The sequence below is a fragment of the Hydractinia symbiolongicarpus genome, chromosome 8, assembly GCF_029227915.1.
Source record: "Hydractinia symbiolongicarpus strain clone_291-10 chromosome 8, HSymV2.1, whole genome shotgun sequence".
In the NCBI taxonomy this organism is placed as follows: Eukaryota; Metazoa; Cnidaria; class Hydrozoa; order Anthoathecata; family Hydractiniidae; genus Hydractinia; species Hydractinia symbiolongicarpus.
This window is the reverse complement of record NC_079882.1, coordinates 20,630,747-20,658,126: the sequence shown is the minus strand read 5'-3', so window position 1 is coordinate 20,658,126 and position 27,380 is coordinate 20,630,747. Positions and strand designations below refer to the sequence as shown.

At 34.0% G+C, this 27,380-nt stretch overlaps 4 protein-coding genes across 4 annotated transcripts; 1 reads left to right on the top strand and 3 right to left on the bottom strand.

Annotated features, from left to right (window-relative positions):
- Nucleotides 1-1,831: 1,831 nt before the first annotated feature.
- LOC130653828 (adhesion G-protein coupled receptor D1-like) lies at nucleotides 1,832-3,660 on the bottom strand. The gene is made up of 5 exons (XM_057456332.1): nucleotides 3,640-3,660; nucleotides 3,237-3,340; nucleotides 3,051-3,156; nucleotides 2,804-2,954; nucleotides 1,832-2,724 (listed from the first exon to the last, which is right to left on the bottom strand). Exons 1-5 carry the CDS (start codon nucleotides 3,658-3,660, stop codon nucleotides 1,832-1,834), a joined length of 1,275 nt encoding a protein of 424 aa, XP_057312315.1.
- LOC130654326 (mucin-5AC-like) lies at nucleotides 3,237-15,836 on the bottom strand. Its single transcript, XM_057456882.1, has 12 exons — nucleotides 15,497-15,836; nucleotides 5,893-7,761; nucleotides 5,748-5,798; nucleotides 5,437-5,501; nucleotides 5,285-5,347; nucleotides 4,935-5,043; nucleotides 4,515-4,628; nucleotides 4,377-4,434; nucleotides 4,185-4,290; nucleotides 4,060-4,100; nucleotides 3,640-3,750; nucleotides 3,237-3,340 (listed from the first exon to the last, which is right to left on the bottom strand). Exons 1-11 carry the CDS (start codon nucleotides 15,549-15,551, stop codon nucleotides 3,678-3,680), a joined length of 2,604 nt encoding a protein of 867 aa, XP_057312865.1. The 5' UTR covers nucleotides 15,552-15,836; the 3' UTR covers nucleotides 3,237-3,340; nucleotides 3,640-3,677.
- Nucleotides 15,837-17,289: 1,453 nt separating this feature from the next.
- On the top strand, nucleotides 17,290-20,241 carry LOC130655910 (uncharacterized). The gene is made up of 7 exons (XM_057458722.1): nucleotides 17,290-17,451; nucleotides 17,950-18,117; nucleotides 18,209-18,467; nucleotides 19,062-19,303; nucleotides 19,486-19,643; nucleotides 19,739-19,955; nucleotides 20,050-20,241. The coding sequence occupies exons 1-7, from the start codon at nucleotides 17,388-17,390 to the stop codon at nucleotides 20,217-20,219; spliced, it is 1,278 nt and encodes a 425-aa protein (XP_057314705.1). The 5' UTR covers nucleotides 17,290-17,387; the 3' UTR covers nucleotides 20,220-20,241.
- Nucleotides 20,242-20,862: 621 nt separating this feature from the next.
- On the bottom strand, nucleotides 20,863-23,054 carry LOC130655912 (receptor-binding cancer antigen expressed on SiSo cells-like). The gene is made up of 4 exons (XM_057458724.1): nucleotides 22,880-23,054; nucleotides 22,325-22,462; nucleotides 21,637-21,762; nucleotides 20,863-21,205 (listed from the first exon to the last, which is right to left on the bottom strand). Exons 1-4 carry the CDS (start codon nucleotides 23,042-23,044, stop codon nucleotides 20,993-20,995), a joined length of 642 nt encoding a protein of 213 aa, XP_057314707.1. The 5' UTR covers nucleotides 23,045-23,054; the 3' UTR covers nucleotides 20,863-20,992.
- Between the last annotated feature and the right edge of the window lie 4,326 nt (nucleotides 23,055-27,380).

Here is a 27,380-nt window from a genome sequence, read left to right as displayed (position 1 = left end):
CAATATTCATTTGTCTCGTCGATCAAGTTGATAAATTGGTATTAGGGTTTAGTGGCTAAAACGTGAGTAAATTTTGTGCTAGTTTTCTAACTTAGGGATGGGACTAATTGTCACAGGATGAATTTCGCAGATAACCAAAGTTCCGCGCTAGACAAGTTGTGTCCACATAAGTTTTTGAACGAGCGTTTTGTACCCTGTAAACTAATAATTGCATTCACGAGGAGAATTGAGTGCTTGTTGATCAAGTATCAGATAACAAAACAGAACTGACAAGAACTCTTAATTTATGACGCATGACAATCGAGACAAGCTTGGACTCGCTCTATAATTATTTTTTGAGCAAGTCTCTCAGGGTAATATTTTTTAGAGACACGATGTTATGATTCTTAGAAATCTCTACTTATAAAAAAACAAATACTTTTGTAACTGGTTGCTTTTAAAAAAGTGTAGCCTTTTACCACATACAGTTGACTCCCTCTAATTCGAACAAGTGCTCGTCACCGTAAATTTTCCTTAAGAAACTCTTACAAAAAACTTTCCACAATTCGAATTTCTCTAATTCTAAATTTTCTATTATTTGAACAGTTTGTCAGTCCCTCCAGCACGATTCTCTTCCTAATTTGAATTTAGAGTGTAAACAGGGCTTTGACAAATTCAATTTGTCGACTTGAGAAAAGAACTTGGTGATGCAACTCGTATTGTCGAAAGAGATCGTCTCTACAATGAAGCAATCAAATATTTGACAGTTTTTTAAATAGAATTTCTTTTTTGTGTAGTCAACTGTATAATCCTAACCCTAACAAATATCTTTAAAACGATAAACTGTTTTATTAGTTTGAGCTAAGCCCAGCCTCTCACTTAAGCCTCGTCCTCTTGCAGTTCGTTCGTCCATTCTTCAGTTAATTAAAACTCACCACGAGGTTACTTTCATTTAATTAACACTAACATTTGTGCCGAAACTTTGCCCGTTTAGTAGTTGCCATGATCCAATGTTTTCTTTTTTCCCCAGAAATTTAGTTGTTTTACTAAACGCAGCTGACAACTTACCAATCTCATCCCAGGGTTTTATCTCTTTCAACAACTTAGGTGAAATGATTTTTTCTATCAGCCAGCATCGGCTTAGGTTTTATCTGAGATTCTTCCGCCTCACCAGTTTAATTTTGCAGAATCTGACTTTCTAACGGGTCCAAAATTGGTAAAGCAAGTCCCCTTTAAAACTGCGAAAAGTTTCTTCTATCTTCTAGTTTTTTCTATTCTATTTAGCTAACTACGAAAAAAAATGTCATCCAGAAATCCTTGCTTGTGTACTTCTTTCCATTCAGACACAAACTCACGAAATAGGTGAAGCAAAAAAGTGAAACTTACTTTAAAATAAAAAAATCATTACTTTTTATGATAATTTCCTTCATGCTGTGTTTTCCCTCAAGCCTCACTTTTTTCACGGTTTTTTAATGCGGAGGGAACCCGGAACACTATTTTGGGATTTCACGTTTTTTACATCCAGTTTTTACATCATTTTAGGACAGTTGGGCAGTTATACTTCTTTCAATTTAAAATTAGTTTTTGAGGAACTTCACAAGGACAAGTTAGAGAAAAGCAAAAGCTAAAGGCAGCTAATGAAAAGAGGGTTGGGTACGAGTGACGTCGTTGTAGATATAGATAAAACACGATGTTTAGGAAGATAAACATACTTAAGAATGGTTTAGGAATAATAGAAGGGAACTAGAATATTTACATTTAAAAAAGAAATATAGATACAGCGTTTTTTACAGTAAAAGCAAGACAAATGCTTTTAATGTTGTCGTGCAATTTTGATTACATTGGTAATCTTTTACACCTGATAAGCTTTTAAAACAAGGCCATTGGTATTATGAAAAGTTTTATAGGGTGTGTTATCGTCTAACATTTCACTAGCGATTGTCGACTGTTTGTCACTATTCGAAGCTGCGTCTAGAAACGTGCTAGAGCGAAAGTTAAAATCAGCTTCCTCGTGAGGTAACAAACTGCAGACAGACGCAACATCTCTTGTATCGTCATCAGCATCATTCTGTTGCAGTTGCAGAAGCTCGATCGAATACTGTTTCTTTAATCTTTTTGTGAGTGTATCTGAGAAATTTTCGCTCGGCTCTCTTCTACTGTCCGGAGCATAATATGTTGGATAAGTCGTGTCGTATTTAGTCAGTTGCACGGCAGCTAAACTGTCCTCTACTGACAGTGCTCCCTTTAGTCGCCTACGTTGATACGGATGAATGTAGGTAGAAAACCCATTCTCTGAAACACCATTTGACTTTGATGAAGAATACTGAGATTTTCGTCTCACTCTTTGGTACTCCCGTTTAACTTCATTGTTTAGCAAACAGTAACAAATAAAAATAAAAACACCTTGAAATGCATTAATACCCACAAACACATACTGAAAGATAAGAAGCTGTTTGTTTACAGCCAACACTCCAAACACCCATGTCAATCCAAATATAGGCATAAGAAGCAGTGTAAGACGTGCTATTCGTTGTAATCTACTGAATTCGGTTTCGTCAACGGACATCTTATGAGACGCGTTTAAAGTAGCGATCAGTATAATAGTGTTGACAACGAGCACAAACAGCGCTGGGCCTACAAATACCCAGATTACTTCATTCTCCAGAGATAACCAACAAAAATCCTCTCGTGTAAAATTCTCATGAAATTTAAAAGCTGTCAGGGTAACAATAATGGCTGGCAATACTAAAAACATAAACGGTATCGTCAAAAATACTTTTTTTCCCAGAGCGAAAAACTAAGCAATCAAATAATTTCTACTCACCCCACCCAATCACCATATATACCCTCATCTGACGTGAACTTTTAAATACTTTAATAATCATCAGATACACATGAATTCCTTCGACCAGCATCCAGAAGAAAGAAGCCAAATACGTGTAGAACATGGCAACAGACACACCAAAACATAAATGCTAAAAACAACAATATAAAGAAAACCTTTGTTATATCATCCAATAGTAATCTTACTTTTACACCCAACCACTGTTAGACATGTATTCATATATTACCTGATACTTGAAGACGGAATCAGCGGCAATAAACAGTCCATTTGCAATGGCGATTGCTAAGGCTAAATTTATATGAATAATATTCCGATCGATCTTCGCTAATCGGCTAAAGGTAGAAAGGAAAAAATGATACCGACAAATTGTTAACTCGTAAAAGTTCATTAAAATTATGCGTAGAGCACTTACCCGCACATCATGTACGAAAGTATCAAAGCCATACAAGCTGTGATTGATGCTCCACAACCAATATAAGTGATAAGGCTGAGAATGAACTGATGTTTAGAAGGAATCTACAACACATGATTATAATAACGTAAACATTGCGTGTCTGTAAGATCAAGTTAACATACCTCAACAATCAAATACAGGATTTCGCACGTTTAAGTGCTATTTTGTGCATCACTAACTTACTGCCTGGCAGTAAGTGGGAATCGACCCCAAATCTCCAGAACTAGGAAAACGAACCTACTACACTGCGTAAGGCATCTTCATCTACTGTAACCAGTCAATTCAAAGTAGATGTGCGAATGCTTGTTAGCCAGTATGTCAAGTAGTAGATAATATTTTAGATTAACCAACAAAGACAAACCTCAAATCCTTTCACTTGCATTAAGACAGAAAATGAAGTCATGGATTGCAATTGCACGTGACTGATGTTCCATTGACATGAGAAACTCTGCAACCGTACTCATCCCAATCGCTAGGAAGTGTAAAGAACGTTAAAGTTGATAAAGATCTAAATTTCTCGGTACAGAAATTTAGGTATTAAAATTTCAGCATAATGGCTATGGAAGAGAAATTTTTGTTGTTCGTTGTCTAGTACTTTTGACTTACTAAAGTTCAGGTCTAAATTGGATAGTACCTGAGTAATGAACAAATTTGAGTGAATTGTGTATTTCCGCTTTTTAAATTACAAGCTACATGAGGGTATCCAATGACTCGCTTATTATTTTTTTTTCCTCGAGTTTTCGTGCAGACAGTGACAAATCCATAAAAGTACAAGATTTACCTGTTATTCCAAAACACGCATTTATACCCAGAAAAGTTGTTCTAAAATCAACACAATAATTGTAATTGGTGCAGAAAAGCTGGAACAAAAGTACAGCAAAATAGTTCCTCACGCAGTTAACATACCTCTTTAACCTGTAGCTGATAGGAGAGGGGGTTTTCAACCAAATTATATTCAACAGAAGGTTCCACTGACAATGATATTATATCTTCAGCTGGCTCGAAGTGATCACTAAAAGAAAAGACAATAAGCTATGTTGACATGTCATTCTATCGTCAGCTTAGGGTGATGTCATAAACGAAAATAGTGACACCTACTCGAATGATTCGAAAGATCTTGGCGTTCGAAATATCATCCCTACTATAACAGCTTTGTCTAAAAACAGATGATAAGTGAAATATTAGAACATCACAAAATAAATGTACAACTTTTAAACTGAACTAACAACAAAATACCTGAAGAAAAATTTTGAAATATGGTTTTTGGTAAGACTATTTCATTCTTTCCTTGCCCATTTTCAAAACTGTAGCCATTAAATCGTTTCGTATCAATTGCACTGATTTCGACATCTAAAAAGTTAACACAAGAAGCACAAAGTGCGTCAAGAATTTTGCGACTCTAATAAAAAAATTCCTGCGCCTACATACACAGAAAAATATAACGCTATTAACACAAAAGCGAACAGGGAGCTCAGCATCCTTTGCTTTTACAGCGGCGGCATAAATTCCACTATGATTGGTCCAATTAAAAACAAACAAATAGCTCAAATCAGCTTTGGTAGCAGTGGTAGAATGAAAAATACTTTCTCGTCGGGGCAAAAATCTAAGAAGTATAACGTGTTTTAAAACAACGGAAAGAAAGAGATACAAACTTACCTAGATTCTCCTCCGTGCGTTTTATAATTCCACCAGAAGGAAGATGCTTTCCAACTTTTAAGAACACTTCTTCGATGTATTCAACCAAATTCACTGATATTTGTTTGATCTGTACATAGAATGTTGCAAAAAATGGAATGTTGCAAAGCATATAGTTTGGCTTAGCTCATACGTTGCGTAACAATTTACGGAATGAATATTTTGCGGTTTACGAAAACTGCGAAATAGTGGCAATTTTGCGGAACTAAATCTCGCAGCTGACAAAAAACAAAGTGATAAGTAATAATCAACACAAGAAATTTGTAACATTGTCACAGCTGAAAAATATTCACATCATTAAAGGTACTTACAGTTCTATACTCTTTTATAAAACTAATGTTGTCGAAAAACTTTGAAGATTGATTAATAAATTCCTATAAACATTGAAGAAAAAAAACACTTGCTGCAATAATCATACAACCACAAATAGACTTCCTTTAACATCAGTCAGTGTAAAGACTACCTTTGTCCATTCTTCGCTCTTCAACTGACTATCTGTAAGATTCTGTTGAATAAAGTCATCGATTTCTAGAATAAATAAGTAAATAAGTAAGCATGCAGCGTTCGTAAGGTTATAAAAATTATAGTGGATACCCTCTTTTTGAACCTCCTATGTCAAACTCAGCCCTATTTCGTACACGAACATCGGTCCAATTATGGAGCTTTTAACCTAATCTTCTGCCTTAATCTCTAATTTTGCCTAGCACAAATAAATTTTCTGATCTTTCACGAGTTTCAGGTAGCGTCCACTGTAATATATAAAAACAAACATACCCTTTGATAATCTCTTCCACGCGGGTAAAACGACAGCTTTTGATGAGTAGGCTTTGTTATAAAAGAAAAATGAAAGAAGTCAGAAGCTATTTGGAAAACAAAATGAAGTCTTAACGTTACTCACAATTCTATTGTATTTACATACCTAGTTTGTTTGATGAAGAGGGGACGACTTGTTGTGTCGGAAACATACTTGATCTTGTCAGTAATCTGGATACAGTTTCTTTTAGCATTGTTGTTTCGACTCTGTTGTTGCTTCGCCTCATTGCACTGGCCCCTGCTTTATTCGTGAAAGATATGACATCAGTTGGATATAAAACAGACGGGCTAACTCGTGACAGGGTGCTGAAATAAACTGGTAAAGTACCAGTTATAGACGGTAAAGTAATGATTGACGATTTTTCTGCTTTGTTTACAGTTGTACATTGGCGGAAAACGGTTTTAAAGACAACGTTTGATGACGACATAAAGGATGAACCTAAAGTGCTTTGTATCTCTCTAATGGTGGTATTATATTGCACCAGCGATGGCGAAATTAACGTTGTGGATTGGGTCATTATTAGAGTCTTTTTATCAGAACTAACAGAATGTTTGTTCGAAGTCGCAGGAAGTGACGTCTTGATATACGACGACGGCAAGAAAAAAGGCGTTGAAAGTGACGTTCTATAGGAAGATGAGTCAAAATATTGTTTTAACGTTGACATTGTTGGCGATATCTTGGACGACTCACAGTCAACTTTAGCGTAGTTGGACTTATGTTTGATCGATGTTGAAGGTGCTTGCAGCATATATGACGATTTTGTCGGAATAACCTTTATAGTTGAAGACGTATATTCCACAGATGTTAAGAGGGAGGAGAGGGAGCGTTCAGAGTATACTTTTGATGTTGCGACATACCTGGATGCTGAAAAGCTACTGACTCCTGACGAAAACAATGTGTTGTATTTTTGCGATTGTAATTCTATAGGCGTGGTAGTAGAAAACGTTTCTTTATTACGAGACTTCGTTACTACGTCGCTCTTGTAAACTATACTTTCTAACGGCACACTGGATTTTACGTCTACGTTGGAAGGTAAATGAGAAAGAGACGGTGTCGAACATACTTCCGTAAAATCTGATTTAACTTTTCTTGATACAGTTCCGTGCAGTAGGACAGAGCGTAGTATCGAAGTAGTTGATATTTGATTTTTAGACGAAGGACCACTTACAATAATCTTTTTATGCGTCGTCAATGTCGGTGCAAAGTTTTCAAGCGACGTAGATGTCGGTGCAATTTTTTCCAACGTCGTCGACAATAGTGCGACTTTCCTAAACATGGTGGACGCTGATGCAGTTTTTTTATACGCCGTCGACCGTGATATAATTTTTTTATACGTCGCCGACGTCGGTGCGATTTTACCAGAGGCCGTCGACCGTGATACAATTTTTTCATACCTCGTTGACGTCGGTGCGATTTTTTCGTAACTTGTGGAGGCTGGGGCGTAGGAAGGACAAGCATATTTCATTATGGCTGGTATCATATCTGCAATGTTGGGTACTCTCCGTGCAAATACACCTTTCTCGTTTTTAGTAGAATTATACATAAGCGCTAGAATATAACTCCCACCTTGTCTGAATTTAACGTGTTCTTTCTGATCAATTATATTTTTTAATGATTCATATTTCGCTAATATAATACTGTACCTGTTTTCATTTGAATCAAAGATTAGACTGTTCGGGAGCATTTGTAAAGCACATTGTTTATCGAACGTGTAGTTAGTGCTAACATGTTGTAATGAATTCAACCTCCTCTTAATCACTTTAGGGTCAGACAAATCATGAAAGCCCAAGGAAGGAAAGTCCGTATTATTTAAACACTGGTCATTATGATATACCTGTACACTTAATGTTAACTTGAACGACTTGTATTCGTTTAAAATGTAACGTACAATATCAATTTGAACACCAAAGTCGCGGGAGGTTGTGGTGTTAGTTGAATCGATCAGAAAATAAAGTCGACTTTGTTCTTGACAGCCTACAGAAATAAAAAAAGAAATATATGATGTATGCCATTAACTAACGCTAGCATGTCAAAAAGTTCTCCATGTTCATTCTACACAAAAATAATTACTTTCTATGGCTAGGACACAGATTCCTGAATTAGCGTGGCATATAATGACATCAACAACTAAGGGCCTTTTTATATGAGAACCGGGAAACTCGCCTATCGAGTTTCCCGGTAGAGCGGGATAATATCACCTCGGGCTTATATGTAAATTTGTCATTTTCCATCCCGGGTTTATATGAAGAAAAATTAGCGGGAAATTAAAAGTGGCTGGGTGAGTATGTAAACAAATATGGCTTCCATCAACAGAAAAAAGAAGTTAGCGATACCGTTTATGCTTGAAACAACTTTGTTATCACTATTAGTTATTTCTTAATTTTTTTTAAAATTACCATCATTTCAGACCAATTTAAATATTATTCATTTAAATATATTATGGGGCTATTATTTATTTCCCACACACTTGAAACAGGATAAAAAAATTAATTTTAGATCATTCTCAATTATAATTTCAGTGAAACCTGGTGTTTTCAGCATGTTTCATGGTTTTGTTGTCTTTTTATTACAAATGCACTATAATACAAAAACAAATATATCCATTGATTTGCATTAATAGTGATAATTATTTCCTCTTCTAAAGCTTACATAAACTTTTTCCGTACTTAGCCACCGGGTTTTTTTGTTTACATGGACAAATATCCATCCCGTTTAACCGGGATCCCGGCTCACTTGCCCGGGATCTCGGTTGACCGAGTTTTCCGTTGTAACCGGGGCGAGACGAATATGCAACATATAAACACGGTTTCATTATTCAGCGTTCTTTCGCAAATATCCGAGATCTCGGTCATTCGGGATATCTCGGTGGACCAAGTTTCCCGGTCTCATATAAAAAGGCCCTAAATGGAACCTTCCTTCAAAATTTCTCTTTTAATAATGCTATTTATACATAGACCCTTTTTTAATAAGCGCCCTTTGTGAATAACGCCCTTTTAATAAATCATATTTTATAAAACGACATTTTTTACTCACCAGCGCCCTATTTAATAACGTCTTTCAATTACGCCCTATGTCATAACGCCCTCTATTTATCCTTTTTCAAAAAATCGACATGATTTAAAACCCCTTATGTGCGTCCTTATTTCACAAAAAAGCTATTCAAAAATTAACAGACAAAGAAGTTACTACGAAAGAAAAATAATAAAACAGAAGAAACAAAAAAGCAAACTTATATAAACTTTATTCGAAAAAAAATTAAAAAAGTTTTTTTCTTTCACAAGTCAATATTTACTATTCTATTTATATTTACAACGATATTTATTAACTTTTGCACAAAATACTGCAATTTTTCAGACCCCCGTCTAAAACTCAAAACAAAAAGACGTATTCAGTAGGAGAAAGTTAAAGTTCACCTTTACACATTTGGATGAATGGTATTGTGATTAAATATAAATGAGAAAAAAAGAACAGCACATGTTTGACATCTGAGAAGATGATATCCTAAAAATAAAAACGCGCCTTTTTCGAAAAACGAAACAGGTGAAGGAAGATGTTAAACGAAAACGAATTAAAAAAAAATCTCGCGTGAAATTTGCTGTTTTTGAATTTGTTTTTTAAAAAAATAAATGTTCCGTCTATTCGGGCCTTAATAAAATTTAAAAGTAAAATATTTAGAAAACAAAATCATTTAGCAATAAAAAATTTGTTTTTACAAAAAACCATACAGACGGCGTGACGTAATGTTTTGATTTTGCATCGAAAACAATGCACATGCGCACGCCATACAAAATAAACAACAGGTCGTGACGATCAAAAATATTAAGTAAAAAAAAAACAAAAAAACTGACGCTAAAATTAGTAAAGTCTTCAGTTCAGAAAACACAATTTCGACGCATTTCTAATATTTTACACAGGCTCAATGTTTCTGAAGTTTTGTCCAATTTTAGGCTCAAATGTTTCTTACGTAACAATGTGTTGCGTCGTTGTTTTGTGTAAACACGAAATTAGAAACGAAATTGCAAGAGCACACAGCACTGTTTTCTGTTCCTAAGATTTCGTTTTTTATATAATGCAAAAAAGGTTGCTTTTTAATTTTCCGTTTTCAGCCTGCCCATGTTTTCCTAATGTTTCTTTTTCCGTTTCTGAGCCTCGTGTTTCTAATTTACTTGTTTCTTGAATAAAAAAAGACAACCAGCATGAAGATTCAATTTGGCTGCAAGGAGCTTCTTTTTTTGTAGTATTGATGTGTGCAGATATATGGAACTTTGTAAACATTCGCATTATTTTAGAGACTAATTATTCACGAATTTAATGAAATTATTTCCAGGGTGGCCAATCACTGTTAAAAGTAAAGCCTAGGATGTTTTTCGGATTATTATCCAGTTTTCTAACCTTTTATAGGAGTAATGAAAACAACAGAAACAGTATGATCAGTGAAATAAAAAACGTAAACGGTTTCCTTGCTCTCTAAAAAACTCCGAACTTAAACAACAAATGACTACTTTCCTACGTGTACAACTTTCCAATTTTTTTTCAAAGAGTAGTGGTCAACCTGAATTATTTGCGAACTTCGCTGAAGATCCGCGAAAATAAATCTTGAAATTCGCAAAATTAGTAAAAATAAAAGTTATTAACCCAATATTATTGTATTATACAACTTTTTGTTAATTTTTTTTCGTATATCATTTTGAACAAGAATGTTTAGATTTCGTCAAGATCTCTATTAGAATACCTGTATACGTCTGTCCGTCTGTCACGCAAAATGGTACCGCAAGTAGCGAGATGCACGCAGTGGGGTTTTAAAAGGACTACTAAAAGTTACTGACTAGTTTAAGAATAAATAAAGAACGCACTCAGCCTAAAATACCGAACAGTTTATTTACATTTTTTACATCATGCAATTTTTTTTTACAATCAGTCTTTACGTCGCGATGTTTTTAGAAGAACACAAATAAGAACATCTAAGGCTGAAAAGTGTATAAAAAACACAACCATCCTCGGTTAAAATTTAGACTTTCTTGCCAAAAACGTAGCGTGTGAGCCTTAAAGCTTACCTCCTGCGGAAAGTTGACTTCCTATGAAAGAGCTTGGAAAGTGGTCGATGACTCTTTTTATTCTTTTGAAAAATCTCGATCAGTTCTCAAGATTTTTGATTTAGAAGTTTTGATAATTCTAATGCATCACATCATTAATTAGAAAAAACGAGGTGCTGTTTTAACGGTATATCAAGGTATGTGGTGATGTAAATATGCTTTCACCTATCCAGTTTGATATTTTGAGCACATTTGCATGAATATCATTACTAGTCATCCTGATTATTATCACTCAGACCAGCAATTATTTCTGAACATTTAATCAATGTCATAATTCTGCACAATTACCTTATACCTAGGGAACCAAAGATTTTGCTAGAAAAATAAAAAGATCTATAGGCAACTTTTGAAGGTCTTTCATATAAAATTAACTCAAGTAAAACTAGGGAGTCCGCAGCTTATTAGCAAAATGTTGATAAATATTTCAGGTGATTAAAAATTCTGAAGTAAATATTTTCCCTCCTCTATGATCAATCAATTAAAAATTAACTCTCCATTGATTTCACATCAAAACAAATCAGATGATGTCATACTTACTAAACAATACTGCACTGAGAAAATTGCTCTTAACAATGTTTAAATCTATTGAGCAGTAAATTAAATAAATATATTGTCATATTTCTGTGGAGTTCATTAATGTGTTGTTATGGTTACAGAACAAACTGCTCTATGTGAGACAACAAAGACATTTTGTCACCTTTATTAGATTTGTAGTTGAAAGGAATTGTGACTCTATTTCATATTCTTTCTTTTTTGTCACACACATATGCAGAAAAGTAAGGTGGTTTTGATCGGATTAATTTTTTGTCGGTCTCATTAATATTAATATTTATTTATATTTGGATGTAATAACTCTCATCAGAAAGTACACAAAACAGTATTGCATAGCGAGTTTGCAAAGCTTGTAAAAAATATACAGCTTTCTATAAAAAACAATGGTTTTAGTGGGGAGTATAAAGATGTCACAATATTTCTAGACAGTTTCATTTTCATTTCCTTTTCATGATCACTACATCATATTCTGAAAGTTAACTCATTAAAGATTGTATAAATATATATGTATATATTTTTCAGTCCAATTTGGTTGTTTTTGGCTTTCCTAAGTAAAATACATTATTACTCATACTCTTGAGGTAAGAAACACATCCAATTTGAGGAAAAACACTATACCTATATTTATTGTGGGATTATAAATTAAACATTCTTTAGGTTTATTTGATCACAGTGTTTTTCCACCCTGAAAAATACACCAATCTCATTGGTTAAAGAAACAGTCACATGGTATTCCGACGAATTGAATAGTGTGTGTACAGAAAAATCTTGTAAAATCTTTAATATATCACGCAAGTATGACAAATCATATATGATTAATCATATAGTGTAGCCTAAAAATTGACCTTTTAAAAATTGACAAAATCATTGTCACTGAATAATCTTTTTTAAATGAAACAGAAGACTTTGTGGTAGAATCATTTTCTCTCTCTTTTATTTCCCCTCTAGCAGGAACAGGGTATATATACATAGACCAAGTCAGATTAAAGCCTGTCAATTATATTTTTCTGCTTGTGAACTTTTGGTGCCGCTTTGCTTCTAAAACATTAAAAAAAATGACAAAAATGACAATCGTGAGAATGCATAAAAATGATGTCATAGTGAATACATCATGATATCACCCAGTGTCTCATAAGCTGCATTGATAAGGGAAAATAATTAAGATTATTTCTAAGCATTATCACATTATTTGGCTATTCTTAAAGTTTTCAAATTTGTGATAGCTCAAAAACATCTATTTTTTTCATTTTGTAGTAAACTCTTAAGATTTCAGTGTAGTACATTAAATTTAAAACAAGTCACTTTCTATTACAAAGATTCTGCAGGCAAGCTTGTATATATAAGATTTGTTATTTGTTTACTATAACATTCTCATTTTAAACAGTATGTAGACACAAAATTTTAACAGTATAGAACCAGCACCATATTGGTATTTTTTTGTCAAAACTTTAGCTTTTATAGTTTTAAAAATAGAAAAAGCTAAAAAAATTCAATCATTTTAAAAAAATATATATTTTATTAATTTTCTAATATATATACTAGTGTTTTTATTTTTAAAATGTTATGGTTGCAGGTTCACATGTTTTAGATAATCAATAGTGTATACCTTTACCCACTAACACAGACTTGTGCCCCTGAGCATTAATTTTTGCAAATTATGCCTACTTATGCCGCATGATTTTTGATTTTTTTTTCTTTTTTGTAAGTTTTTGGGTGAGTACTGTTTAAAATCTTTTTTTTGATCCTATTAAGAAATTGAAATCCTATTTTTTGTTGATCTTTATTCTATTTGGCATTTTAATAAATTTGTGTTATTAGTTATAAAATAAGATTCAAAATATCCAAATTATAATTTGTTTAAATATCCTATCCTAAATCTTCTTAAAACATGCAATTATGTGTATAATAATAAATTCAAAAGCTCCCATCTATTTAAAGGAGAATTAACGAAAAGAACAACATTATTTGTTTTTATGTAATGAAACAGTCTTACATCACAAAAACAACATGGCATAAAATTTTTTAAACTTTCTTTATTTTATGTCCAAATTTTGGTTCCAAAAAGCAATGATGACATAAACAGTCGCTGCGATTATTAAACAAAACCCAATTTTGTTTGTACATACTTTGTTCATTTGTGACGTCACGTGGTATGAATGTAGCTTAACAAGATTTGCAAGATGATGGATAAAGTCTCGCTCACTGTTTGTGCAACTCAACACAAAGATTTACATTAGGTGTAAACAAGATGATTTGTTAGAAACTATGTTCTTCAACGTTTAGTTTAGTCTAGTCTAGATTGTGTTTACTTACTTCCCCACAAAAAGTCCTCATCGGCACTGTCATGATGGCGAACCTAGTACCACTTTGACCTTAAATATTTTGAGAACTAAGGTTCGCAAATATAAAAAATTACACAGTTCTTATTATCAACATAATGAACAACTTGATTTCAATCGTTAGTTCTCCTTTGGCAAATTAAAATACCTTTGGTTGTAGGGAACTTTTAAGTTAGAAAGACACAGAATTTATTTTAACATTTATATACTTTGTGATGGTTACATAAAAGTCAGCATTAGCTGATGACTATCAAAAAGGATGGTCAAATATCTTACAGAATTGTTTATTAATGACATGAATTCAAGCTTTGTATTAAAGAAGTGCTGCACATTATTTGACAAAAGGCATAATGGCATATGTATTGAGAGGGACATTAAAAACTTCGTTGAAATTTGGTTGGCATATAGTTTTTAAAGAAGCCGCATTATATATATTTGAAACAATTTGCTTAATAAATACATGAGGTTTACTTTGGTGGGTTGTCCTTTTTGTCATGACACAAAATTGAAAGCACTTTTTTGCCTTTTAGGAATAATTTAGGCAAATTTCGCAATGTGCGAGAGAATTCAAAAGAAAACTGCGAATTTTATTTTGAAAATTGCCCTTTTTATGTCACTGTTAAAATTTTTCGGCTACCACCACCCAACCGATTCAGTTTAAAAAGCAAAATCCGAGTAGGAGAGTTAGTAAATTTGTAAAAACAATAAACAAAAAAAGGGTAAAACTCATACATTTTGATATACTGCCTCTTTCTTCCACCACATGCAGAACCAACAAAGTAAATTTGCCTTCTACTTTTACCTCAGTATTTCACTTCACACATTATAAAGCAAAGTAGCATATTGATAGATTTCCACTTTGTTCCAAAGCCTCATTAAAAACAAATATTTTGTGCAAAACAAGTGAGAACCATGGGCACAAACGTTAATTGAATAAATTTGAACTTGAAACAAAAGCTAAGTACTGCTAGGGTTCACAATAAAATCAAAGATGGCTGTAACTGACAAAGTTTTTGGAAAAGATTTTTAACCAACCAACAGACCAACTGTTTCTACATATTTATATAATAAAAGTGATACGTTAACCAAGCATATTTTTAAAGATGGACTAAATGTGGTCGTGGCAGCTTTGTACACAGATACTTTTGTATGTTGACTTTGCTAGCTCTTGCTTGAATAATGTAAGTTGGTTTTAACATGTGAACTCCTTCATTTTGTTCATTGTGACATTAATAAAACAGCGTAAGAAATGAACTTAGTACATGCCATGTATATAATGGCTGTATAAACCTATCAGTTTTAACTGTATTGGCTTATTAAAAATTTACCACTATATAATTAGGGTTAACCTGGTATTGCTTTAGCTATGGACATACGTGTTCTCTTTTATAAAAGCTCTGAGCATACAAGACAAATAATTTATATATATATATATATCATATTCCAAATACATTCCGTACACCTTTCTCAATTTAAAAGGCAATAGCCAGCTAGCTACATAGCAAAACTTGAAATGGAGCCTGCATCCCAGCTAACCTGTTTACCTGTAAGTTAACAAATTCGTAATTATGAAACATTGTGAAATGGGGCCTGTAAAACACTACCATAGATGTACGAGCTAGCTTTTAGCTAGCTGTGTACTTTCTTGTCCTATCATAATAAAAAACGAAAGCAATAAACTTTACAAAAACAAACAGACTTTACAAAAACAAACAATGTACTTACGTTTCAAACATAGCACAGTGGTTACATAAAAAAGTAGCGGGAAATATTTGTACATTTTGAAAATAAACCACTTTTGAAACAGCTTGCAAAATCTTTAACTGCCATATATTAATTCTTTCTCAAAACACAACCTTCGTTAACGACATAATTTTTAAACAACAAGTCATTCCCGGAGCTATTAAAATCTTTTATATCCGCTTGACTGAGTATTGTTCAGATACAAAATTAAATTACGTTTGATGTGTTCAAAATGATTTATGGACAATAATTGTATATTATACCGCGCAAATACGTGAGGAAGCACAAACGGCTTTTCAAGAGCTGTCTACCCATTGAATATTTAATTTTTCGCGTGATCTTTATTCAGTTTGGACGGGGGTGATTTTCAAAACAAACAAATAATAAAAAATAAGCAACATGTCAATTCACAAAAAACTACAACAAAAGATTTTTTAACGCGATAAATAAAGCTTTTGTGTTGTTTGACAGCTGCAAATGAAATCTATCAGGGGACGTGGTGCTAAACGTCTGATTGCAAAATCTTAGATGAAAATTACAAATATTCTGACGTGAACCGAATGTTCGAATCATCATTATTTTCTCAGGAAAAATATTACTTGTGAAAACAGTCATTTTTGCTATTTGCCAAAATGCACCCAAAAAACTGTCAATTTGCGGTACAATGCCTTCTTCAGTATGTTCTAAATTTTAGTAAAAAAAATTAATGGTGTCCACACAGACAAGTTAAATGAACAATAACATCGTATTCCCACAAAACTTAGCACAGAAGAAAATTTAAATAAAAAAATGGATCGCGTCATTCAGTAAGGCAAAGACAGTGGAACATGACTTTTGGGTTTAAAAAACGTTTGCAAAAAGTTTTAGAGTTGTCAAGTATGACTTCATAGCTGTTGATCAGGTATCTGAAGTCTGATTTTTTTGACCACCTGCTAATCGGGAAGTCACCATGACAAAAAAAACGTGACGCTATACCAATTTTTTTTTACTATCCTCTGAAGCTAACTAAAAATAATAAAAAGTCACCAAAATTTAACCCCTCCAAAACGGTATTTTCAGAAGTTATTACTAAAAAGAAGGGGGTAGCCCTCCCTCTCTCCGAATAGGGTTAAATTACATCGTGTGTGTTGCGATAATGTGTGGTTTATATTGCACTGTATAGTGATTTACCCTGCCGCGAGTGCTCCTGCGCTTTTGACCTCTATATAACGGTATTCCAAAGATCTCATATAATTACATTGAAACAGTCCATCTAATTACGTTTATTATAACAAAATTTAATGATGGCAATTTGTGCTTAATAAGGTCATCATGAGTTCGTTATCAACAGTTTCTTTTACAACACTTTACCTATAATATTTTTACGTTCACATGAGTTTTACTTATTTGTAAAGTAAAGCAAATCGGCTAACACATTTTTGACCTTAAATCCCACTGGATAAAAGCACGTTGAATAAAAAAGTTTGGCGTTCTGATATGTGGAAAAAGCTCTGGGAACAAGATTGCTATCATCTTAAATTATACAAAAGCAATGTTGTATTTTTACAGAATTCGCCTAAAAGAATTATCCTAAGAATTATCCTAAAAACTTTGTTCACCTGGATATCACGATGTAATATGCAGTCTGTTATTGAAACATTGAGTAGACTGTACACAATATGCGAAAATGACGACAAACGTGCGACTTTCTGCTGGTGTATGCCCAACTGTTTCTACAACATTCTCTCATTATTGGACAGCTGAATTTACCCTCTAAAATATTTTATGCGAGAATGCGAGTGATGTATATATAACAGCAGAAAACATTGTTTACTTAGTAACGAATATTAAAGAAGAATGAAGTGCTGTTTGCATCATTACTTTCCTCTACACGATGGACTCGAAAGTTATTCTTCTGGTAGTTGGTATTTGCTGCATGGTATGGCAGGGACTTGAAGGTACGTAAAATTGCATCAAATTATTGAAATTTTTGTACTAAACATTTTGTAAATAATGTTCACTCTTGTTGGGATTCTATATACGTTGTTCTTCCCTAGGTTCTCTTGGGTTTGTTTTAATAATTATCTTGTCGACCCTGAATAAGTGAAATTTTTACTGCGTGGAACCTTTCCTTCACGTAGAATAGTTCTCTTTGGCCAATTTTCCACTTCCTGATCATGGTAAAGCGTCCTTATATCGATTTGATGAATCTAGCTTGTTCTTTCAAACAACAATGAACAAATTCAATTTCAAGAAATCAGATCTGGAAAGATTGGAACGAAGTTTGAGGAAATCTTTAATAAATTTCGTCAATGATGGAACACTGGATTGCCAACAAAAGCCCTTTATCTTAACAAATTTACTTATTGGCTAGGAGTCAACATTTTATAGTTTTTCAGAGCGTATAACTTAAGTAGAAAGTCAAAACGTTTATTTTTTAAATATTTTCTTTATAGCCGCAAACAGACACAAACTTGTGGTTTATTGGGGTCAAAATGCTGTCTACAATGCCAAGAAAGAGCGCCAGTATTGGGAAAAAGATTTGACTCATTTCTGTCAGAACAGCAAATATGACGTCGTTGTGTTGGCGTTCATGCACGTGTTCTTCGACGCAAGACAAAAAGGTAAGAGATAACAAATAAATGAATGAATGAATGAATGAATGAATAAAATTACTGTTTTGCCATGTATAGAACGTTCCAAATCTATTCTTAGACAGTCTACCAGCATTAAATTTTGCTTATCATTGCGAAAAATCAATCCATCCGGATTATCCATTTTTGCTTCGCTGTCCCAAGATTGAAGCAGGGATAAAAGAATGCCAACGCAATGGAAAGCAAGTCTTAATATCATTGGGAGGTGCTACTGGCGGATATGGATTCCAAAGCGATAGTCAAGCAAAAACGTTCGCACATACTGTGTGGAATTTGTTATTAGGTGGAAAGAAAATGCAAAACCTTCGACCATTTGGAAGGTTGGTTTTGTTTTATTTTACAGTTTCGCGATTTTTAGGTTTAGGGCAAATTCGCAAAATTGAATAACCGCGCAAAAAAGATAAATTTTTGAAAACTTCTGCAGCCTTAAAACGTTTTACCACCAGGGTTCTCTGGTGGCAAAACTCAATAAGGCTTACTTTTCCGAACATGTTTCTAAGAAAAAACAACATAGCTAAAAAAATTTAATTTACAGACTAAAGATATTGCAGAAGCACCAAACCGTTTCAAAGTAACTTTTGTCTGCACTATAATATGGCGGCGGGCAACCTTAACCTCGGTCACAGGGCATTTTGCCTGTTGATAAGTTGATAGCGGCGAAAATTGTTGGCCACTCCGTAATAACGGTCAGGGGCCACAAGACCCTGGGGACGAGGTTGGGGCAACCTCGCTCAAATGTCTGTTGTCTCTTTTTTTACGAGAAAACAGGCGCTTGAAAAGAGGTCAGGTGGTCGGTATTCGCAAATACTTTTTTGCTCTATATTATGGAATTGAATAACCTTAACAATGAGTATTATCAAGGCCAAATGTTGAGTATTTTGGGTTTTCTTATGAAATGAAACGTTTACTTTTAGCGCTATCTTGAATGGTGTCGACCTTGACATTGAGGGAGGAACACACATCGGATACACTGCATTTGTCAAAGAGTTACGAGTATTAACAAATACAGATACATCTAAATATATCATCGCAGCTGCTCCCCAATGTCCATATCCAGACCACTTCCTGGGACCTAATCCAGGAAAAGCATTTGGTGATGTTCCTGAGTTATTTGATGAGATTTATGTACAATTTTACAATAATTATTGTCAGACAGGTAAAAACTCAGCCTCGTTCCCAGGCTTCTTTCTCATTTATATTTAGGGCAGCGCTCTCCTAATATCAAAAAGTAAAAAAGAGCTCTGGGCACAAGATTGGTTTAATCATATTTTCGCTGGCTTTCATGTCGTTTCTTTTCAAAGTGATGCTTTCACATATTTACACGATTTTGTACTTTAGGTGATGCAGCTCAATTTTACCCAAACCTTAAGAAATGGCTGACATTCTCGCAAAGTAGGAATGGTCCATTAATTTATGTAGGCGTACCTAGTGACGAAGGTGCTGCGTTTGGAAGAGGCTACTATCGCACCCCTGCTGAAATGGCAGACATTTATCAGGTTTGTATTTATATATTTTAAATCCTGAAATAACTTTAATAATTATATTTTAAGTCAGCCTTTTCACTTTTGCTTTTAAAAACTTTAAACTTCAGAAAATACGACACGAACCAAGATTCGGAGGCTTCATGTTTTGGGACGCTTCATTTGATCAAAACAACATCATTGGTGGAAAATCTTACAGTGAGCACATTGTAGCGCTGTTTGGAAATGGCCCAAGACCGACCGGAAATCCTGTTACTCTTCCTCCACAAAAAACCACTGCAAAGCCTATTAAAACCACAACTAAAAGTGTTGGGCCTTCCAAACCAGGTGAGGTATAATTCAGAGGACTAGGTCGAACTAAAAAAAAAAAGAAAAAAGCAAAAGTTTTCTATTAATTTAAAATCTTACTTTTTTATTTTAGGTAAAGTATCGTGTTCAGGATTAAATGACGGAATGTACGCCCATCCAAAAGATTGTGCTAAATTTTTTGAATGCAATTCAGGCCTGGCTACAGTAAAATCATGTCCACCTGGATTGAAATTTAATGCTGCAAAAAAATATTGTGACTGGCCAGCTAATGTAACTTGTTAATTGAAAATAACTTAAAAGATAATTTTTGTTTTACATGAACTAACAACGCCTTAAATCGCTCAGGCAAAGCTACAATTGCAAAGTTTCTTACCGCGCAGATCCGGGCACTAGCAAAGCACCTGAAACCCTCCACAGAGCATGAGCAGAGAGAAAACATGGCGGTGACACACAGAAAACCGGTGCCCTTTTCCTTAATATTTTTAATTTTCAACTAGTTAGATATATCTTTCGCAGCTCTAAACTAACATCGACCATGTCTTGTCTTGTGTCTCTGTAAATGTAAATAATTTTAATTTGATTTCACGGCAGTTTCACGGCAGTCAAAAGCATAATAGATAGTCTAAAAAACATCAAGCAGGATTACTCATTTCTGCCTCTTTTCCAGCACCAACTAAAATAGTTATGAGAAACAAACTATAAATGTTGTGTCATTCAATATACTTTATCGAAGAAGTTACAAAAGTTATGGTACAATAATTTCAGACTTCACTTAGTCTGCCTCGAAGTAGGCCGAAAGCCATATACCAGACTTCATCAATTTGTGGTTGGGATTTCTTTAAGCCTTTCTTTAAAAGCCTGGTTTCCACTGGTTCCAATTATTCGCGCTTGTGTAAAACGTCGAAAATAAAGCTATCAAATAACATAATGGAGATAGGTGTATTGATACAAAAAATAATTATTACAAATGTTTTAATACAACCTAGCTCGCGTAAATTACATAAAATTTATATACAACATGGATATGACGAAACGCAAGACTAAAAATGCTAACGTCAGCTAATTTTCACACCAATGTGACTCTCATGTCTGCGTTGTGCTCGAAGTTGTTCTTTTTCTAGTTTTTTTCTTTTTTGTTCCTCGGCTCGTTTTTCTCTTTCTAACATTTTATTTTTCTTTATCATATTTTGAGTTTGTTCATTTATTTCTGTTTCATCAATTTCATCGTCCCACCCACTTGGCTCGTCTTCCCATGTGCCTAGTTCGGACTAGAAAAAAGAAATAACCCATCATAAAATCAACAAAGTTTTTGTGTTTGTGTTAGATGAAACATTAAGTTCATAGTTACACATTAGGACAAAATATATGGTCAATGCAAATTTATGAGGTATTCTGTGGTAATTCTCTACCTGTATTACAGGGAAATAACTCCCCTCCGCATTAAAAAAATGAAATTGCATCGTTGCCGTTTAATTTCCACTGTATACGATCACCTTCTCTCATTTCTGGTACGAAAACTCAGAACTAAAATCAGACTTTAACCACACGATGGACAATCTGCTTATGCAATTCGTTGTCCCACCAAATATTGGCAACATTTTTAGAAATATAAGGATTGGTGATCAAAAGCCATTTAGCAGGCAACAGTATAATGTTTTCGTGACCTTATTAAGACCAGTTAAAGATATTATAAACTCACTTCAACTTGATATTGTGGATTGAAATCCATGCTGCTACTGTGATGACGTCCTGAAGGTTTTGATTCAAACTCAAAAGGTGAAGTTGAAGGTCTTTGTGGAGCTTTTATCTTCTTCGTCACACGAACCTAGGAAAAAATGTCGCCAAAGATTATCATTTATTTATTTTATTTATTTATTCAATATTTTTACAGGATTGCCTGTGGAAAGTTTAACATTTCTTGAACATGATAGTTTAGTAGGCGACGTTTCGTGATGATGGGAGAAGGATCTCTGAATGAACAGACAAACCGAAATAATATCTTCAATAAGTATATACATGTACAATTCTGTTGTCAATAGGGGTCCTGCGAAAAATAAAATTGTCAAAAATTAGAAAATTGATGTTTTAGAAGGAAAAAGACTTTAAAACCAAAATAGAAGGATTAAAAGGGGAAAAAGAGAAAAAACATGACTGGAGGTAGGATAGAAACTACCACAAAGAGTAGAACAAGGAGTAAATTTAGGAACAAAAGCATTGTGTATATGTTAGATAAGCAACAAAAAAACTAGGAACAATTGAAATGACTCCTTATTAATATTTTATACATATTAATATTTATTTGATTCTGGATAAGTATGTTATAAAAAGCACCAGTGTAATAAAATGATTGAACCAGGTGTTAAAAACATTTTCTAAATCATACACACCATTTTTGCTTTATTGATGACAGGTTCCATGTCTCTAAAAAGTTCTTCTGCAGGAATTTCTTTAACCTCTTCACCTTCTTCGGGAGGCTTGTCATCGCCCCATGTATTCCAATCAACCAGTTTGATCTCTTCTGTTACCTTGATATACAAAACACATGTTAATGCTGTGAGTCCAAGTGCCATTACATTTTAGAATACATTCTAATAGGGGTATTAGAATGTAAGCACAAGGTGTGGTCACAATTCCAACTAATTTTAATCATATAGTGTAAACCCTCTCCACCCCAATACTAACTGGGGGTTGGATGATTTTAAATTTGCCCTTGTTGGGGAAGAGAGGATCTCACAAAATATAGGGTAAACTTTGTTACGGGGAATAAAAATTAATAAAAGAAACGTATGAGAATTAGTTAAGTGGCTACACAATAAGAATTTAATCAATCAGTTAGCCCAATTCTGCTTCCTCTTAGTTCATGCTCCCCAAGATATTGCTATAAAATAATGCTTGAAAGAAAAAAAAAAAGAAAAAGCTTAAGTAAAAATGTTTTTGTATACCTTATCGCCATGAACTTGGATTGAAAGAGGCACATTACTTTGATACAGTTGCTCTTGTGTTGACAACTTTCTCTTCTTGATAAAACAAAGTAGCTTTCCAAATATAGTTGCAAAATATTTCCAAAGAGAAAAGATGAATTTACAATTTAGGAATAGCGTCTTCATCCTTTTTAACCTGCAAGAAACAACAACAACAAAATTGTATAGTTTAACAGCTTCTTAAAGTAAGCAACAAGCTGAGAACAATCCTTCAAGAAATATTTTCACTATAGTCTTAATTCCCTGGAGAATTTGCCTGCTGGAAAAATATAAGGGAATTCTCGCATCCACGATCTTTGGCTCAGAGACAGCACATGTATTAAAAAAAAACAATTACCCAGCAATTTTACTTGTGGGATAAGTTATTATAAAATCTTATCCTTAAAAAAGGCTACAGCCTCGTTCAGTTACAAACTTGCTCAAAACTTTAAAAATAGTTGTATATAACCCACAAAGTGTGATTTAGTACTAAATCAGATTGCTGAAGAATATTGGAAAAAAAGAAATAATGTTAGCTAAGATAAAAAGCTTGGAGAATATCAAGACACCATTTCATTTTAAAGGGATCCCGAGGTACTTTTACAAGTTGGACTCACTTGAAAGATTTGCATAAGAAATGCTAAATGATATATATTTACTTTTTGTCAAAACTTCATGTTAGCTCCAGATATAGCTTTTTAAATATTTATTTTTCTTGCCGCCTTAATGGCCGCTTCGATCTTCTTGTTCGTTGAAAATTTCAGACTAGCTCCAGTCTTTTTTAGTGGCACGTGACCCATTATGTAGTATTACGGTAGCGCTTTAAACATTACTGACTCTCACTCGCTACTATTAATGACTTCCATAGCCAAAAAGAATTCATATACTGTGGCAACAAAGTTAAAAAAAATCCAATGTACTTTCCACATCGATCTCTAATGATTTGTTTTTGTTTAAAAAAATAATTCAACATGATATTCTAGCCGTTTAAGCAATAAAACAAAAAAATAAGATATTAGCATCAGGTGTGTGCATGATTTCTTTTATTTCAGATTTAAAAAAATTTATTTCAACAAACTAGTTGTAAAATTACTTATCTATAACCTGTCAACCTAGGTGGGGGTATGATGCTCAAGTGAGTATTGCCAACCTTGTTCTCAACAATCCTTGGGGGCGAGGTTGCCTAAGTTACTCAGTAGAGGGATATATTTTTTATTAAAAAAATATTAAAAAATCAATAGAAAAGAATATATACTACTTTAATTTATCCCACCCTTAGCCGACGTAATTGCCGACGTAACTTTGTTGTGAAATTTGAATGCCACGATCAAAAACGGTCGGTGTTTTTATGAAGAAAGTAAGGTATAGAGAACATTAAAGTCGGCCCCTTTCCTTCATGCTGACACTCCTATGCTCGGCTGGTGCATTACACTGAGACTCGAACGAAAGACGGAAGACCATTTGGAACCATGCCACGAGTCAGTCCGACCTTCATCGTCACAGAGAATACTGCGAGAAAAGTGCGCATCCATGAAAGTTAAATATAACCAGAACATGGGAGAGGTTAGGTGTCCTGTAACTTAATACAGCTTTCGGACGAATGTTCTCGTGATGTAATACCAAAGAAAAAACATGTTGAATAAAGTTTAAACAAGAAGCCCTGGGGGCTCTAAGAATTTCCACTCGCTACCAAAATATTTGATGACAACCTGCTAATTTGTTGTGTTATCATGCCAAACATTCGAAGAGTTTTGGGGCAGGAAGCTCTGAAGATAAAGCACAAACAAACGCAAACAAAACGAAACGTGTCATAATAAACTCACGTTTTAAAAGAAATTGCTAACAAAAAATACAGCCTATCATTTATGGTTGAAAGTCTTGCGATTGAAAGGTTTATGGTCTTAAACGGCATTTAGTTGACAAAAAATCAAAATTTTGATGTGACCATCATTTTCAGCATATTTTTTTTATTAACTGTGCCAATTTTTGTCGAAAATAAAGTAGTTTTATTTTTTGGTCAAATTTTGGCCTGGAATGACATTTAGGTGACAAAAAATCAAACTTTTGTATCAACCTAATAATGCCCTAACCTAATGAATAAATAATTTATTTTTAAACGCCATGTTCCTCATTCAAATTCCAAACTGTAGGTAATTTTTTCTTTGATTATTAGTATAGTTAATAATTACTTTATACAAAAGACATTTCAGGTGCGCATAATTGAGGTGACTAGGGTGTTTTTGGTGCGCGATTGAAAACGCTGCTCCATTGGTGCAGGAGCGTGCGGAGGTGCGGGGGCGCTATCGCACACCTTAAAAGACCAGGACTGTAACACAAATGTGTGACATGTTGAATGATCAGTAATTTTCACAACCTGCGTCTCAAATAAAAATCGTTACAACTTGCGTCTCAAATAAAAAGTCCTTTGAAATAAAAACCATGCACATTTCATTTTTCGTTTGATTGCTTAGCTATGTGAGAACATATACAGAATTATTTCTATTTTTTTAAAAAAAATAATCGTTCGTAAAGAACTTTATGCAGAATTATTTTAATTTTTTTTAAAAAAATAATTGTTCATAGAGAGCTTTCGTTTCACTTTGCCGCGCGAAGGTATATGTTCTGGCCTTGCAGTCAGTAATAATTAAAGCGCTACTGAAATAATACGTAACAGGGTCATGTGCCACTAAAAAAGACTGGAGCTAAAATGAAAATTTTTAACAAAGAAGAAGGTCGAAGATAACCAAGATGGCGGTCGAGTGACAAGAAAAATAAATATTTAAAAAGCTATATCTGGAGTTTCATGAAGTTTTGACAAAAAGTAAGTATACATTTAGCATTTCTCATGCAAATCTTTCAGGTGAGTCCAACTTGTAAAATTACCTCGGGATCCCTTTAAGACAGAGACTATAAAAATGTTTTATAATGCAAACCATTAATAAGAACAGTCTGTATAAGCAATAGCAAGATGTTGTCAAGGTATTTTTAATCAACTCTAGAAACGAAAAAAATTTGGCATATAAATTTATAGGCCTAAAGGACCAGATCTAATGTTTGCCAACCTTTGGATTTCACAAACAATCAAAACTATACAGCTCACAGATCTCTGGCTTCTTTCTATGGAAAAGTTATTTAAATTATTATGAGTGAAAGCAAAATCCAAAAGAATCTGATTCTCTCATTTATATTCTAAAAGAAATTGGAGTAACCAATAATATTCTCTCAGCACGTGAGGTTAACAAATATATCAGATGCTCAATGCATATAGTTGACATGCTGATGTAACCAACTATGTAACTGACATTTTGTAACACTTTTAGTATGAGTTTCCAATTTCCCACTAAAAACAAGAGATAGCAGACATACATTAATTTGCCTACTAACAAAAATTGTCTGGGTCATATGTCTTTCCTGGTAGTAAGAGTGTTACCTCAAAAGTTCTGCACATGACTCTGACAAAAAAACATAATGGCCAATTTTGCTTGTATGTACAGTAAAGTATAGGGAAAATGGTGAGTTTGCACAAGGGTGTCAATAAACCACAAACACCTACAAACAGGATGAGTTTGCATGAAATTTTGAATAAAATTTCCAGGAGACCAGGGTCTAATTCCCCTTGGCAGCGATTTAATATGGGTAAATGAATGTTATCATAGCTCTGGGAGATGGCACATTGTGTTGCTTGTTGGATATAGTATAGGGAGTTGTCTGGTAGAATATGGACCATAATTAGGTCTGCATACCTGAAAATGAGCGTTAGATACTCCAGGACTCCCCATCCAAGACATGCCCCCCTCCCCGCACTCTGGAAATAATAGACAGGGTATATCCCTAGCTATTTCTGAAGATAGCCATGTAGAATCTGTACATCTTGTGATTCTCATAAAATTTATATGCAGGCACACTGGAATACAAGGTCCAACTCCTGTGACTAGGAAGGTTTGTTTGGTTTATACAGTTCTATTTGATTCCATGCAATAGAAAAATACATGGCAATGTTTGAAGCAATCATTCATGTATCATTTTTACTCCAGGTAAGGCACTTGTTTGACTTGCATTAAAACACTAGATAAAAAAATTGCCAAGAATTGCTGAGGAAATCTTTATTTGCATTAGCAATTTTTTGCCAAAAAGTTTCTCTTGCTACTGTGTGAGAGAGTGAGGGCTGAATCATGTCACTTAGGACGTTACAGTAGAATTATTTTTTCTTGTGATTACTGCATAACAAATCTTGCTTTCTGTTGGATTCAAACACCTAGCTAATATACAAATTGGAATATAGGATAGACAAAAGTAAGCACAAACAAAACAAAATAAAAAAATCACGGTGTAGGTCAACAGCCAACCAGTCATCCCTGTGAAACCCGCCTGCGGACTGATTCCATGTACCGTACACACGACAAGAAAGTTTTAAGTAAAACGCGGAACGCAACAGACTAACGTCAAAGACATATGGAAAAACTGGTAGGGCGCGCCACGACCA

What these genes read in the sequence shown, in the direction of transcription:
- LOC130653828 (XM_057456332.1), bottom strand. Translation starts at nt 3,660, where the DNA reads ATGCAAGTGAAAGGATTTGAG. An exon ending in CTTTCGTACATGATGTGCGG is followed by an intron (nt 3,157 to 3,236) that starts GTAAGTGCTCTA and finishes TTCTACCTTTAG; the next exon opens with CCGATTAGCGAAGATCGATC. An exon ending in ATATATGGTGATTGGGTGGG is followed by an intron (nt 2,725 to 2,803) that starts GTGAGTAGAAAT and finishes TTATGTTTTTAG; the next exon opens with TATTGCCAGCCATTATTGTT.
- LOC130654326 (XM_057456882.1), bottom strand. Translation starts at nt 15,551, where the DNA reads ATGTACAAATATTTCCCGCTACTTTTTTATGTAACCACTGTGCTATGT. An exon ending in CACTGTGCTATGTTTGAAAC is followed by an intron (nt 7,762 to 15,496) that starts GTAAGTACATTG and finishes TTATTTCTGTAG; the next exon opens with GCTGTCAAGAACAAAGTCGA. An exon ending in GTGGAAGAGATTATCAAAGG is followed by an intron (nt 5,502 to 5,747) that starts GTATGTTTGTTT and finishes TATTTATTCTAG; the next exon opens with AAATCGATGACTTTATTCAA.
- LOC130655910 (XM_057458722.1), top strand. Translation starts at nt 17,388, where the DNA reads ATGGACTCGAAAGTTATTCTTCTGGTAGTTGGTATTTGCTGCATGGTA. An exon ending in CTTCGACGCAAGACAAAAAG is followed by an intron (nt 18,118 to 18,208) that starts GTAAGAGATAAC and finishes ATCTATTCTTAG; the next exon opens with ACAGTCTACCAGCATTAAAT. An exon ending in CAATAATTATTGTCAGACAG is followed by an intron (nt 19,304 to 19,485) that starts GTAAAAACTCAG and finishes TTTGTACTTTAG; the next exon opens with GTGATGCAGCTCAATTTTAC.
- LOC130655912 (XM_057458724.1), bottom strand. Translation starts at nt 23,044, where the DNA reads ATGAAGACGCTATTCCTAAATTGTAAATTCATCTTTTCTCTTTGGAAA. An exon ending in TCCAAGTTCATGGCGATAAG is followed by an intron (nt 22,463 to 22,879) that starts GTATACAAAAAC and finishes TTGTATATCAAG; the next exon opens with GTAACAGAAGAGATCAAACT. An exon ending in TCATCAATAAAGCAAAAATG is followed by an intron (nt 21,763 to 22,324) that starts GTGTGTATGATT and finishes ATTTTTTCCTAG; the next exon opens with GTTCGTGTGACGAAGAAGAT.